Below are 12745 nucleotides of genomic sequence, written 5' to 3' on the forward strand. Positions count from 1 at the left end.
ACAGCCAATTGTAATTGATAGGTTCCATGTCCAGTATACATGTGTGCGGAATGGGCAGCTATGTATGGGGCGTAATTTTTTTCTGGGTACAGAGTGCCCTTTTTTTTTTTTTTCAGGTGAGAGTGGTATGTCAGGTGAAGGAAGTCGGTACAGCTGGGGAGGTAGGTTGGGTAGGTAAACAGACAAGACAAACAAGATGCATACAGGGGCGGTGTATGTCACATGTGGGGGGGGGTTTACACAATTGACGGGGATGGAGGTTTGGATATCCAGAGCCCATGAGCCCACAGATGGCAACAGTGGAACTGATATCCCCACCCATAGGCAGTTGCCACTGTTCCTTCACTGCCCAGGATGGGGCTGTGCTGGGGGCTGTGTATGCCGGGCAACAGGCATGCCCGTTAGTTGCGCCACCCATGCCTCGAGCTGGCGTAGGGGCTCGAGAACAGAGTCCCGAATCTCCCTACGCACCACAGTCCGGACAGTACGGAGGGTGAGTGGTGGTCCTCCTCCGGCCACACTTGCAGGGGGGGGGTGAGCCACATCCCCTGCAGCACTTCCTCATGCAGGTGGCACAGGGCCACTGGAGGAGGGTCCGGACTCGGCACTAGCGCCAGGTGCACTCGCCAGCTGAGGTGGGAGAGGTGGGTCCGCTTGAACCCGCCTTCCCTGTCATACTATGTTTTGCATTATGTCATGTCAGTTTGGGTTAGTGACATATAATTCCATTCACAATTAGTTGTAACAGCATGCATTAGTATTCCCATTAACCAAACACCCAGATATTCACACCATTGAACAGCGTGCATAACACATGCATAATTTGAACAGAAATACACAGTCCAACAACATGCAGGGTTAATTGATGGCAACAGGCCATCGGGTGTGGATGTATGAACAGGGCAGATGCATCAACAGACATGCAAATATATATGACCCAACAGGACAAACGTCCAGGGGTGTTAATTGTGATTACACATACCATTTTCACATGGAATGGGTTATATGTGGTTATAGGGTTGGGTGAAGAAAGTAATATTAACACCTTCGAATAACAATACATATGCTGTACATTTCTAATAGCTACAGTTATATACACACTACTGTTCTAACTACAGTTTCCTATATGATAACTATTTCAACTTGGTGATAGGACTGTTACTGCAACATCAATATACATTTTATGGTTCTTCATACACATTCATATCTAGCTTTGTTCAGCTACATCATCCTGCTGCATTTGCTTTATATAGCTGTAGACAAGTGTGGATGTTTGGTATATCAGACAAACATCCTATCTGCATATTGCAGACTGAGAGCAACATATCCAGATTTTGGGGTACACATTCCAGATGCAGCAACACTTTGAACAGATTTTACTGTTTGGTTTTGAATCTCACATGCATTTCATTCTGTCTTGACTGCAGTATACTTTATTCAGGGGTTATTACTACTGTATTGCTGGATTCATGACACTTTCTCACACTCTCTCACTTGCTTTCATTTTACTATTCAAGATGGTACTTCTAGGCTTTATTGACATGTTTTACCAGTAGTTATTACAATCCTTTCCAGCAGTCTCACTTCTCTCATGTTTCAGTATTTCCACAGGGATATATTTCACACATGTGATTTCATCATCTTCTGCAGCTATACTTTTCAGCCTGCTGCAGGTTGTGTACTATTTTCTTACAGGCAGGGCATTTTTATTTCAGAATATATGTTGGACAGTTTCATTTTTAGGTTAAACTTCCAGGCTGAAAACACTTTTGTAATCAAGCAATACTTGCATACACTTTCACACTGTTACTTGCAGATTTTATTCCTTACTGACTACACTGCACTCTTTTGCTGACTGTCATACTTTTATATTTCTTTACAGTTACTGGTAGTGGATTACTGCCCTGCCTGGTGGCGCAATTGCACCAGCCTATCGCCACAGGCTCTGGGGTTCGCAGAACGGACACCTGCAGCTGTAATATAAATGAAGTAATATTGGAATACACATCTCCATAATATCAGCTAGTTTAATTTCTTACATACATAATTAAATGTTACTTACTCAGTAGTGGGGCGTTGGGTGTTTGCCGGGCCTCCTGGATCCAAAGGTGCAGTTGGTCCTGCTTGCATCTCTTCAGGTCCGCATGGTGGTGACGGACCTGCTCACCAGTCCTTGGAATCCCTGTGGCACTGGTGAGACTATGAGCCAACCGGTCCCACGCCTCAGCCCTGTATGCTCCCCAGAGGACCTGGCCCTGCATGAGTTGGGCCTCATGATTATGGACTAGGAGCCAGACCGTGTACCTGGACTCCTCAACACCCCACCTCTGCGCTCGAAAGCGACTACCCTCTCCTGCTCCTGTTATTTTGCCTGCAGGTCAGTTCTACAATCGTTTATGCTGTGTATTCCCGCCTATGGGGCTTATATAGTCCATTTTTCCCGCACATATCTGTGATTGGCCATTTTGGAATTGTATCAACTTCAGTAAACCTGCATTGTCATGCTCTAGTTTGTATTCATTCCTATATATTAGCTATTATTGCATTTACAGGTACTGCTGTCATGGCTTAGTGGTTCTATACCTTGACTATGGTGTATAGTATCCTGGGTTCAAACCTGGCCACTACTTTTTATTTTTCATGACTGTCTAGACATGCTGAGGGGTGTGTCTGTGTAAAGGCAGTTTTGATACGGCTTGCTCAACGTTGCCCGTCTGTTAGCTTGTTTGCGCGGCGCTGCTTTAAGCCTCATTTGGCTATCGGTATGCATATTACGCTCAGCTCAGTTAGGGGCACATAGATTTAGCGTGTTAAACCACTGCTCAGCTACGGGCACTCATTTTGCGCCAGTTAAACCACTGCTCATCTACGGGCACATGCACTCACTCTGTTAAACTGTAGCTCAGCTATGAGCACATCTGGCATTTTTTCTTCTTTTGTTACCTCACATGTCTTCAATATAAATGGGCTATTTCATTACATTTTACATATATTGGGGTTTTATGTGTACATATTTGTCAGGGACTTGTTTCCTGCTTATTTTGAAAAAAAAATTGGTGTTGTGGGGGCTCGAACCATGAATGCCTGCTCTTCAGCCAACATCTCTACCGCTATGCTATTGCTTCCTGGCTTATTTTGCATATTTAGTTCTTATATGCTTTCCCACTGACTGCTAACTGTAGCTGTGCTATGGGCACGCCCGCGCAAACGAGCGCACTCATGGTTAAACATCTTTACAATTTAAAAAAAATATATAACATGTTCATTTATATATATTTTATGTTCATAGTCTGTGGGGGCATGTGTTGTGTTGTGTTTATTCACATTTCCATGGACTCTGTTGTGGGTGTTTACTATGGGCACTTTTACACTTCTGGGGGCGTGTCCGCTTGCAGGGCTCAGCCTACGGACACACCCTCTACTGTCTTACACGGACCATGTTAGACTTAGGTGTGATTCAGCATGCTCTCATGAATATGCAAAGCATGTTGACTTCACTCCGTTTAACTGCAGCCTCCGTGTAAGAGTTATAACTCTTACACGGAGGCTTTGTGAATCCTGGGGATTATGTCATAAGCATTCCTTGTACGTACTGTGTATATGCAAGGCATGTAAGCCAAACCAGTGTTAAGTAAACATTTGTAATAGTGTTAGAATCATTTTTCTTTAAATGTATTGAAAACAGCAAAACAAACTTAGCAGCTGTAATGTGTTGCACTTGTGCTACCCAAAAATGAAGTGTTGAATATTACAAAATCACTCTAAAATGAATTCAGCAACTGATAGCACTTATAAACAGAAGATAACATTACTATACCTGATTAGTGATACCCTTAAATGGCTGAAAGAAGTTTACGGTAATGCTTATTTACATATACATTATCTCTCAGATATTGAATTATTATTCATTTGATGTCAACCTTTGCCTCCATAACTCTATTCTTTCAAACATCACTGAAGAACTGTATGGCTGCTGGTCTCAAAAACATATATTTTTTAGCATTGTTGTTATGCTGTGCCAATATATATAGGATCTTTAAATAACTTTTCATTTTAAAGATTTCACAAAGAAGACAATACCAAGATAGACATGATTAATTTTAATCTTGAAATCTAGTTTGTGCTTTAAGAACAACACTGGTTACCACTTCCTTGTTGAAAACTTTGTGTTGGCTTGTTTCTTTTTACAGAATATACTTTTACATATTTTCCATTGGGTGGAAAGCTGTATAATAACCACTACTATTTCATGTCCAACGACCAACTGAACTGGAATGAAAGTAGAGAATGGTGTAAAACCTGGGACTCTGATTTAGTAATTATCAATAGTACAGAAGAACAGGTAAAATATTTTGTTATACCCTAAAATGAAAGTAACTACTTTGTGAAAATATTTAAACATAAGCTATCATGTTGGCTTCTGTCAAGTTAAGTAATATGACATTCTAAATATTAAAAAAAAATGGTTGTGAATCACAATAATATCCTCGGGGAAATGTTTTGAGGAAGTTAGAATGTGTCCAGTTTGAAACATCATATGCAAACTATATCACAAAATATCCATATGTGCATGCTGAAAGATGAATTATACTCAATCAGCCATCCAATAAGAGACTACGGAAAGACAATGACATTGTTTAGCCTAAATGAGATATCTTTGGAAATCAATTGTGCTATTTAGGATTTCCCAACTATTGTTGTAACATGGTGATCAAAGGTAAGGGAATTGTCAACCCAGCTGCTGAGATCCCGACTATTGGGTATGTTTAGTGTGGGGTTCTGGGTATTATACAACTTGCAGTTAAGCAGTGTTTCCAAAAGCTGAGAATGCTGCAGTTTTTTTTTTTTTTTTGCATTCAGCATCTCTATACTTTATTGGTTAGTAAGGAATAGTCTTTGATGAAACCTTGTTGAAACAGTGAGGGAAGAGATAATGACATATGAGTTGTAGTCATCAGTGAATTTTGTTAGCTATAGATTAGGTTTGCGATATGGAGGTCAGAAAAGATACGTCAAAAGAAGGTGCGCTAGCACTGAGCTCATTGTTTCTCTTGCATTTACTTTCTTATACCTGCCCCATTAATTGTTTGAGTTCTATCCTTTAGTCACTTTGCAATTCATCTTACCTCATACAGGTCTACCTCCAGCTATTTCAGCTTGTTTATAGTGCCACTATGAAGATGCAATCATGAAGGCCTTTATCTGATCAGATATGCAGAGTGGACTGGATGATCACTGTTCTTTCAACCCATAACCTTCCCATGGCTTTTCAAATGAGGGTAATTAGGCTGAAGGACCTGTAGGTCACAGGGTATGTGACAGAAAACCATTTGTATACAGATATATATTTCATTATGCAACTTAAAGTTTAGTAAGTATCCTTTTAGTCTTGGTCTGTTTATTTTGCATTACATTAGAAGTCTCAGAAACTGAATTTCCTTTTCTAGACCAGTAATGTTGATGGATATAACCCGACTGCACCCTTTGTGACCTCTGTTCAAATAAAAGGGCTGATAATTAGAGTATTTAGCTCTTGGAATTTGGCAGAGTACCATTTTTTCTGCCTTACTCATCTGTTGGGTAAGGGCAATGGATTAGTAGTATAGCATCTTTTGATTGAAGATCAACTGGATAAAGCACAACATGAATAGGTTTCTGGGGGTGATAACCTGCCAAAGGACATGCAGCATTCCTGTAAAGGGTGGGACAAGGTATTGTGGAACCACTGAACCTGCAGCTCAAATGTAGCAGTTGTCACACACTGCTTGATTACCAGAACAAGGGAAGGCATAGAAAATTGTTCAAAGAATCTGAGGCCAGCCTTACAGTATTCCCTGCTGGCAACTGACTTTCATCCCTTTATATTACATTCCATCACATTAACGTAATGGAAGAAGACAATATGCCTTCCTAGCCTGCACTTTAAGTGAATGTAACTCTCTACATCCCCTCCTCAGGTACCTTCTCCATTTCCCCACCAGTTTCATGCCATCTTGTATACCTCTGTGTGTTCCCACTCCATCACCCATTCTGGTAATAAGTTGCATGGGCTGATTATCCTGTCTGTGAAGGAGTACTTTTCGAGATTCACAATGTAGTTAGTAGCCCTGACCATGACCCCTCCTCTCTCTATTTTCTTCCTGTTGAAGATAAGCTCATTCACATCAGCCTGACATGATTGTGTATGTCAGTATTATCCAATTTCATTCTTCTAATCTCTTGCAAAAAAAAAAAGTAACTGCTGATGCCACTTTCCTATCCTTTCCTATACTCTCTTCTACTAGCCTATCCAGGCTCAAACTGCTGCCCGTTTCACCTATGTAGTACACTGCATTGCAACTTTCACCAACATATTTCTCCAATACTTCTTAAAATTTAGTTACAATTCCTTCCTGCTTGCATAATAATAATTACAGTACGATGCTGTAACTCTTAAATTTCTGCTTTGATATCTAGTTACTTGTACAACTCTGACAGTTTTATTTTTGTTACTCTGATATTCCAATAGAAGTCAGTCCCCATAAGCCTTATAAATATTGTTCTGAACTGCAATTAGACTTTGATAATTCAGGCAAAAAAAGCAAAAAGTACTGTTTAAGTTGTGCTAGTATTTCATAACTTGCATTCCCAAAAGTTTTCTAGTAATCATTTTTATACTTATTTCAGTCTTATTATTTATTATTTTTTTATAGCTGGTGCTTATACTGTAGTGCCATATTACCATTTTATTATATCACTGTACTGAATCTTTACTGAAATTCACGTTACTTGCTTTTGCACAGCCGCTGCTGGTGGTACATCATTATGACACTGAATTTCCTTCACTTCCACTATTGATCTCTGACTGTTGCTGAAATAGCATTATTATGGACAATCCCGTACCCCAATCAGCAAAGATAATTAACTAACTAAATAAATAAATAATTCTGTTCTGACATGACCAAGTTGCAGACATGAGACTGCAGACAAGAGCCAACTAGACAGCTTGAGTCTTAGATTTTATCAGTGGCGGCTGGTGACTTCAAATCAAAGGAGGGCTGCAGGAGACAGCTGAATGGGTGGGGTCAATGGGAAGGGGTGCAGCCAACTAGAAAGGGGAGGAGCTAAGCTCAAAACCACAAAAACTAACTTTAATTAAATATGCTGCCCTGTGTGCCAAACTGTCATTATGAGAGTCCAATCAAGACAAAATGAAGTGTAGAAGAAAAAAAATATTTCAATGCATTGACTGCATGACAGCTTACTTAATATCTAGATGGAAACAAAAAGGTTGTGAGGCATGAAAAAATAAATTACTTTTTAAATACATTACTGGAATGCCAGTCAAAATCAAGTATAAGAAAAACAAGCAGCACTCAACTCAAACCACTTCTCCTTGCACTGCAGTTCTAATTATAATTTATATTCAGCTTTATTAAAGTAACAAGTAACATGCTGAAAGTAGCAATCTCTATGATACCCCCACTTGTAAAAATGTTTCTTATCCAAAAAAGACCTGCTGCCTGACAACTATCTACTTGTTTCATGGGAAAAACATGATCAAAGTAAAAAATGAAAAGCAAACAAGAAACAATCTCAAGATGCATTGCTTAAAGGATTACTGTACAATTTATGGACTACACATGATAGATTGGCATTCTGTTTAGTTTACGGGAAAAGCCTGCAGAGATGACTGGAAGTCTCCAACAAGTGTAATGAGCTTCTTAAAATAATTTAGTCCTGTCCTTTATTACAAATACTGTCATATGTATTTCAATACTCAAGGCTTATACATTATCTAGTTGTGTAAGTATTCTCTGCATGGCAACAACAGAAAGGCTTTCAGTGTTTGGCAATTCTTTAACAGTATGCCTATTAAAGCTTACTTGCATCTTACAATCTCAGACAAGCTTACCTGATGGTCATTAAAGCATTGCTACTTAAACACAGAGCAACAGGCACTTTCTGAGTAATAATAAGCATAAATCAACTGTACAAAAATATGACAGAAACCAGACCATTTTTCAAAATCAAGGACAGATGAAAAGCCACTGTAGTACTTGTGTCTACCTTGGATGGGGAGATACTCTGCGCATTTACACTGCATAACTGCTCCTTGCCTTGTTTGGACACATCCAGAGTCACTACATGGGGGAGTGGGGTGCAACAAGTATGACATAATTTGAAATGTCTCTGGCTGATTGTGATCGCCCTGACACATTTGTCATACCTCTCAAACTCAGAGCAAGAAATCTGCACAAATCCATACAGACAAATGGGACAAAGGCCCAAAAATAATGACAATTTTTAAATATTGCTCTTATAAACTTCGAAAGATAATAGAATAGTAGGTCTTGAATTTTCTGAAGGGTATGAAATCTGAAACTAAAATGTCCGTCATTATTTTCTAACTTCAGTCTTTAATGATTTGTCACTAATTTGCCAAAAAAACACAATTTTATGAAAAATGGACCAAAATGTGATGCAAAAATATAAAATAGCCACACAATACAGCTGGGAACCTGTCAAAAAAGGGACACCTTTTTAATATTAGCACTGCTAACGTGAGCAGCTGACAAAATAAAAGAATCTACATGCATTTCTGAAATAAAAGTAATCTATAACTCTGATTATTACAGTTATTTCTTAATTGCAAACCCTCCATGTTTTCTTCCAAAATTACTATTTTGCGGAGGGATTATTAGGGGAAGAGCAACATTTTGAGCCAAAATCGGGGACAGTTGAGAGATTTGGCTATGCCTAATTCTATAAAACAATTTATTTGCATGCACCTCTCAACCTGTTAATGCAATAAATCTGGACAAGGCCAAATATATTAGGGGAACATATAAACAGTATTAAAAATTGCTCTTGTATAAACTGAGACAGTTGATAAAATAACAGGTCTCACTTTAGCATGCATTTTTCTGAATGTTATAAAGTCTGAAACTCAGTGTCTCATTATTTATTTAATGACTTAATTCCTAAATGATTTGCCAGAAAACCACAAATTTTATGAGGAACAAACCAAAAATAAGAAGCAAAAATCTATTCATTCTGTGAAAATCTGGACAGTTGGGAGGTATAGTTCAGCCGGGGCTGTCTGAGTTTGACGCCATTCCCCCTCACAAAATCATGGTCGAATGGAGCTTCCCACCTGCAGTCATTCCAATGAACCATTACTTGGCTATTTCACCTCATTTACCATAAACACTAATGTGCATACTGTTTTACTTCTATGATGATTTCGACTTCATTTGAAAGTTTTATTTTGCATTTTACAGCACAAACTCTAAGACATCTGCTAAATAAAGCAATGCAGTCTCACAATGAAAATAGACTTAGTATTAAAACTTCTCTGCCCTTGAAACTCACATTCATTGAAACAGCATTGAAACCCACAGTCAAAGAAAACACATTTTGCCAGTGGCAGATAAAAATTAACTTTGGGCTGTTTTCAAATCATAGGCTCCTTGCACATGAAACATACATGTGCTATTTGATACACCTTCCTGATTGTACTAAATTATATTCCTTGTACATTACAGTACAGTTGTTAGAGGGTGTTTTAAATTTATTGTTTTGAACATTTTTCCAGTAAACAATGAAACAGAACGCATACATCAATAATGACAAAACTGCCCAATTCAGAACATTTTTCCAGTAAACAATGAAACAAAATGCATGCACCAATAATGACAAAACTGCTTAGTTCAGAACATTTCCATCATAAAAGTCTACTCAAACTTCTACAGTCCACCATTCTCAGTAAATGTGCACAATCTCTGAAGACATAAAAGTCATCTAAATAATTTCACATTAAAGAAATCTGTAACTAATGAAGAGGTTGCTGCTAGCAAACAACTTTTTATTTCATTGCTTCATCTACAAAAAGAGTGCCTGTTGCCCTTGAGGAATAAATTGCCTATGTTGCATTAAAAAAATAATAAGCTAGTAATATTGCAATAGGGAATAGATGGCAAACTGATAACAGGTTCATAGCTACTAGGTATCTTCACCAAAGAGGACTACAGCATCCACTCCCTTTACAGCACAGTACCAGCCATGCAGCAACGTATTGTGGGAGTAGAACCCACACCCTTCTGCATCAAAACCAAGTACACTACATGTTGTGCTATTAATAATACAAGCAGACTCAGCATAAGCAGCACTTAACTTTTGCTCCTCTGCAGCTCCCAGTTTCTTGTAAAATCTACTTGACACTCAGCTGTATCTTTGAACTTTGCAGCACAAGAAATCTGGAAAAAGTCAAAATTTAATGGGGGGGGAGCCCAAAAACCAGGGACACACTTTAAACATTGCATGTATAATGTTGAAAAATTGCTAGAATAAAATGCTGTGCTACCACCATGCATTTCATTGCCAAGTATTGAACCCAGGACCCTGTGCAAAACGGTCAGAACAACATACCACTATGCCAAATCATCTGTTTTATAAAAGAAAGAGGAAGACTGAAACTTAAATGGCTACCATTTAATGAATTCAGTTCTCACCATAGCTGTCAACCTCTTAGCACAAAACACCTGAACATGGGGAATACAGCCCCCAAACATATTCAGTGAATTCTGTTCTCACCATAGCTCTCAACCTTAGCACAAAAAACCTGGACAAAGCCAATAATAGGAGAATGCAGTCCCAAAAATAGGGACAAATTTCAAATATCCATCTTATAAACTTTGAAAATTGCTAGAATAAAAGGTTTTGTGTTACCATGTACTTTCTGAAGAATATGAAGTTGGAAATTCAAATGCTTGTCATTTTTATTTAACATTTGTTAACCAGGAAAGTCTGACTTGGAACAAAACGGTCAATTTTCAGTAGAGGCTAAGGAAGAAATACTCCAGACACATGTCTTTGTAAGATGGGAAAACACCAGAGCAAACCCACACAAAACATACAGAAGGTACCCCAGCCAAGAATCAGGCCAGAGAAACTGTAGCTGTTAGGCAACAATGTTACCAGTGTACCACTACACTACTGCCAGTATCAAGAAACAAAAATACAGAAACCATAGATTTTATGAGGAACAGAACAAATATGAGGCGCAAATCTGCAAACTTTTTTCACAAATAGTGGTGGGTAGGGAATTCAGGCTCTTGCCACTTGAGCCCAAAGTACAGCGTTCAAGCCTTATTCTCTACTCCCCCATGTAGCAACTGGGTTATCACACACACAAAACCTCTCCCTCTTCCTGATTACACTCTTATCCATTTATCTCCACACTCACACATATACCTTGGCTGGGTTCATTAACATGAGTGGTCATGTTAAGTTATGCAGCTAAATGATTCTCTGAATTGCTCCGCTGAGTAAATGCCTTACCACTGGTATTTTTGGTGAAGCGAGCAGGACTAATTAACATATGTCTCTTACCCATAATGCCTCATTAGCATTTAGCATGACCACAGAGACACCCACTGCAATGCATCACATCTTCATGTTTAAGCACTATGGTAGGGCTGTCTCTGCATACCTTGTGGTAACCTTTCCAAATTGGCTCCTCAGAATAAAGCCACAAAAAAAAAAAAATACAAGAATGGATAGCACAGATGGCTTAGACATTAAAGATTTTCCTTTGTACAGCCTCTTACCAGCTCAGTTACCTGCCAATAATTTACTGGATTAAATGGTCCCTGTTTGAGAGTTATTTTGAGGGATGTCAAAATAGCTGTGAAACTAGCTATTTAAATAGAAAAATAGCCATCAGTTTTAGCACTACAGAGTAGCTTTTAAATAAAACATCTGTTAAATGCAATACAAAATGTCACAACTCCAGTCTGACCCCCCCCCCCCATTTCACATTGCAATTAGAAAACTACTGCTTAGGTAAGTAACAGCAATGCTGATTATCAATTATACTATGTGGGATAAAATAAAGTAATCTGATAAGTACTACAATGATAAATGTTGCTTTCTGTAAACATTTTAATACACAAATACACACACACACACACACACACACACACACACACACACACACACACACATACACGCACACACACAAACAGTTAAAATGCTCATGCAGATCTGCAATCAGCTATAAATATCCACTGATTATTATCAAGTTATTTTCTAAATGCAAAATCCATTAAATATACCACGGGGGTGGGGGGTGGAAACAAACAGAAGCATCATTTGAAATAAAAATGCACAAAAATGTAAAGAAAAAAAAACACAGAGGCCATTTGGTAACCGCAGTTATACTCTGCAGTATATGCATTTCAGGGAAATAACTGGCCTTCAAGGCTTAATATTAAAAACAAAGAACACTCGATCAACCCAGCTGGAAGTCTTGGTTCTTTGATCAAGACTAAACTACTTAATAATTTATGCCATATGTTCATTTTTTTTTTTTTTTTTTTTTTTTTGTGCTGGGTTAAGTGAGTGTTCTTTGTTTTTAGTGGCATTCTATTTGTGCAGTTTTTCTAAAAGTAAAATGCATTAAATATACCACTGGAAAAAAAGAAACAAAAGCATCCTTTGAAATAAAAATGAACAAAAAAATAAAGTTAAAAAAACAGACACCATTTGTTAAGTGCAATTATACTCTCCAGGGAAATTACTGACCTTCTAGGTTAAACACTAAAAACAAATGCTTGCTCAACCCAGGATGAAAGTCTTGGTTCTTTGCTCAAGGCTAAAGCACTTGGTAATTTACAGTGACATGTTTATGTGCTGGGTTGAGAGAGTGTTCTTTGTTTTTAGTGGTGCTCTATTTCTGCAGTTTTGTAACCAGGGCCTTTGT

General features: G+C 38.4%; 1 protein-coding gene across 2 annotated transcripts in view; it reads left to right on the plus strand.

Annotated features, from left to right (window-relative positions):
* The window catches only part of LOC122808669 (CD209 antigen-like protein E), a 645076-nt gene that overhangs the window by 368816 nt on the left and 263515 nt on the right, over nucleotides 1-12745 (plus strand). For both annotated transcript variants that reach the window (XM_044079647.1, XM_044079646.1), the window contains one exon: nucleotides 4191-4342. In XM_044079647.1, coding sequence (XP_043935582.1) covers nucleotides 4191-4342 — 152 coding nt within the window. The remainder of the gene's footprint in view (nucleotides 1-4190; nucleotides 4343-12745) is intronic.

The sequence above is a fragment of the Protopterus annectens genome, chromosome 8.part0, assembly GCF_019279795.1.
Source record: "Protopterus annectens isolate FY-2018-M chromosome 8.part0, PAN1.0, whole genome shotgun sequence".
NCBI classification, from domain to species: Eukaryota; Metazoa; Chordata; order Ceratodontiformes; family Protopteridae; genus Protopterus; species Protopterus annectens.